The 3,265-nt window shown below is 36.4% G+C and overlaps 1 protein-coding gene across 1 annotated transcript; it reads left to right on the top strand.

Annotated features, from left to right (window-relative positions):
* Positions 1-819: 819 nt before the first annotated feature.
* Positions 820-2,988, top strand: LOC107947746 (pentatricopeptide repeat-containing protein At3g04760, chloroplastic-like). Its single transcript, XM_041111188.1, has 4 exons — positions 820-1,553; positions 1,720-2,189; positions 2,280-2,338; positions 2,776-2,988. Exons 1-4 carry the CDS (start codon positions 820-822, stop codon positions 2,986-2,988), a joined length of 1,476 nt encoding a protein of 491 aa, XP_040967122.1.
* The last annotated feature ends 277 nt before the right edge of the window (positions 2,989-3,265 follow it).

Below are 3,265 nucleotides of genomic sequence, written 5' to 3'. Positions count from 1 at the left end.
TAATAAGAATTGCTTATAAATATACTCAATGCGAAAGGTTAAACAGGTATGTACTCCAAGTTTATATGTGAGCTTGATTTGCACTAAATCATAAGGTAGTTATGTGATGCATACGAGAGCAATCTATGAGACTATTCCTATGATTATGTGACATCGGATCAGTGTGAGAGGTTATGTGAAATCATACGATATATCTATGTCACATGAGCTCACTTTTATGTGAAAGTTTATCTGCCTATTGTATGTGATGAGATGTGCATATTCGGTAAAGGGATGGTATGCCCGAAGGAAGAGTGAAATAAAAATACGAACAACTATGTTATAATTTTATTGTTATCTGTTGACACTGCTTAAAACTTACTAAGCATTGTAATGCTTACTCCGTTTACTCTGTTTCCTCTATTTTATAGATCTCATTGCGAAGCTACAGGCTCGGGGATCGTCAGCAACTAGTCACACTATCACTATCCACTGCTTGTTACTGTCATGTTTAGAACTATTTTATGGCATGTATAGAATAGACTAGTGGCGGAAGAATATTTTTGGTTAATGTATATAAGCCATGCGAAAATGGCATCTTTTGAATGTTTACTTAGAGAAGTTTAAATTTTATCTCTGGCTGTGCTTAGTACTTATTTAAATGAATGATCTTTATTTTAAGAAAAAGTTTAAAATTTTACTGTTCTGACATGAGTTACAAGTCCGGTAATGCCCCTTACCTATTCTGGCGACGGTTATGGGATAGGGGTGTTACATATTCTATGGGCTTTATGCAAGATCGGTCAAAGTTATACTACTTTGCAATTGTTTTATTTGATGATGAAGAAAGAGTTTGTTCATAATGTGTGTTCTTATACTGGTTTGATTTATGGGTTCTATAGAGAAGGCCTGCAAGATAATGTTTTTCAATGGCTGGATTTCATGCAAAGTAGTGGTTGTATGCCTAATGTGATTACATACATGATAATTGTTAAGTTTCTTTTTTATAATGGGAAGTTTAAGGAGGCTATAGACTTCGTCAATAAGATGGAAAAGGAAGGTTGTAACCCTGATCTGCTTACTTATAATGTCATTCTTCGTGAGCTTTGCCATAGAGATAGGCTAGATGACATTTCTGAGTTAATTCAGGTGATGGATCAAAAAGGTCTTTCTCCGGATTCATATTCATATGCTGCTTTGTGTGGAGGCCTGCTCAAAATAGGAAAAGTAGGGGATGCATGTAAACTATTGCTTGATATATTTTCCAATGGAACTACGGATGTTGCTGTCTATAATATTTACTTCCAATGTTTATGTCAAGAGAATAAATCAAGAGAAGCATTGTCTCAGTTGAAACGCATGATGAAAGTTGGCTTTAAGCCAAACAATGTGTCGTATAATACTATCTTGAGTGTGTTTTGTAAAGAAAAAAATATTAATGAGGCCATAGAGCTTTTGTACTGTTTTGAGTGGGATGTGAATGGGCCTGATGCGATCACTTTCAATGCAATTTTGTCTACTGCATGCAGGCTAGGAAACTCTGCAATAGTCCAAAGGATCTTGTATCATATGAGGTATGAAGACATGAAGCTTAATATTTTCAGTTTGACTTGTTTGGTTTGATATCTTTGCAGTAGTGGAAATTTTTCAGAGTGTTTGAAGTTAGTGGAGTCTATGATGTATAATAGTCCTACTCCAACTGTAGTCACCTTAAATATACTTCTTCATAACCTTTGCAAGAATCGGTTGTGGAACTGCATACCAGATTTTCCAGAATTTAAGAAACACCAAGTGCCTTCCTGATGTGACTTCATACAACATTCTCATCCATGCTTCTATAAGAGAGCACAATCACCTTCTGGTTGGTCAACTGTTAGGGGAAATGAAGAGACAGGGACTAAAACCGGATGTTTTTACCTATGGTTCATTAATTAGTGGCCTGTGTAAAGAAGGGAAGATATTAGCTGCGCTCCAACTGTGGAATCAAATGCTAGAGAGGGGCCTTATTCCTAGTGTTGTAATTTTCAATTCCCTATTACGTGCAATATTTCAGAGAGGCAAGTTTTGGGACATCCTCTTGTTACGTAAAGCCATGGTAGTACAGGGCTTTCAAACTGATGAGGTAACTCTAGGGATCCTTAGCCAAGAAATTTCAAATGGTTCAATGAAGAGATTTCCTAAAGTCGCTAAAGTTCTAGATTGGGTGATAAGTAATGAGTTTCAGAAAGAAACAGATCAAAAGACAATAGCTGGCTGATTGATTTAGTTTTTGAAGATTCTTTTCATATGATTGCTTGAAGCAAATTATGGCTCACTTGTCTTTTCTAAGAACATTTATGAAGATTCAAGCCTGAATCAGGTATGAAAAGTTCTTAATCAATGGCCAAAAGAAGATACTTTTTATTGAATCTATGTGTTGATGTTTTTCCACCAGAGAAAAGACACGTAAATCATTAATATTGAGAATCAACCTCACATGTTTTCTCTTGTTCTTGTGTGCAGTGGAAGGGGGAAAGTCATTGAGAATCAACCTCACATGTTTTCTCTTGTTTTCTTGTGCAGTGGAAGGGGGAAAGTCCTTGCTTTCGGGAGCATTGATTTTTTTTCCATCTAGAGCATCTCATGCCAAACATCTTAAATGTAGGGTAGGTGATGTGTGTGTATTTTTCTCTCTCTCTAATTTGTTCCCTTTGGCCCCACCCCTTAATGTAATATTTACCCAAGGATCTCTTAACTCTCATGATATTACTTTCTTTTCTTTTTAATGCTTGGTATCTAAATCAAATTTCTCTGCAGATATTTGAGAAGAACACTACCCAGATCAAGAATTATGGTGTATGGCTCCGCTACCAAAGCCATACTGGTTATCATAACATGTACAAGGAATACCATGACACTACTCTAAACGAAACTGTTGAACAGAAGTACACTGAGATCACTTCTCGCCACAGAGTCCGATTCCCATGTATCCAGATTATCAAGACTGCAACTATCCCAGATAAGCTGTGAAAGAGAGATAGCACCAAGCAGCTCCACAACACCAAAATCAAGTTCCCATTGGTGTTCAATAAGGTAAGGCTGCCTACCAAGAAGCTAAAGACCACTTACAAGGCATCAAAGCCTAACTTGTTTAAGTTCTCTCACTGTAATGAAAAGAGAGTTAATGTGGTTTATAGTTCTAAAATATTTGGTAGTGAACATCTGTCAATTTGTTGATTGGATATTGTTTTTAATTTGAGAAGCCTAGGCCACATCGGACTGGTTGAAGTTGAATTTTCTTTAATTT

Source organism: Gossypium hirsutum, chromosome A04, assembly GCF_007990345.1.
Source record: "Gossypium hirsutum isolate 1008001.06 chromosome A04, Gossypium_hirsutum_v2.1, whole genome shotgun sequence".
Taxonomy (NCBI): domain Eukaryota; kingdom Viridiplantae; phylum Streptophyta; class Magnoliopsida; order Malvales; family Malvaceae; genus Gossypium; species Gossypium hirsutum.
Note: the sequence above shows the minus strand (reverse complement) of the source record. Positions and strands in the feature narration are given on the sequence as shown.

Coding starts and splice junctions, on each gene's coding strand:
- LOC107947746 (XM_041111188.1), top strand. CDS start 820: ATGAAGAAAGAGTTTGTTCATAATGTGTGTTCTTATACTGGTTTGATT. Junction 1,554..1,719: donor AGGATCTTGTATCATATGAG/GTATGAAGACAT, acceptor AACCTTTGCAAG/AATCGGTTGTGGAACTGCAT. Junction 2,190..2,279: donor AGTTCTAGATTGGGTGATAA/GTAATGAGTTTC, acceptor GATTGCTTGAAG/CAAATTATGGCTCACTTGTC.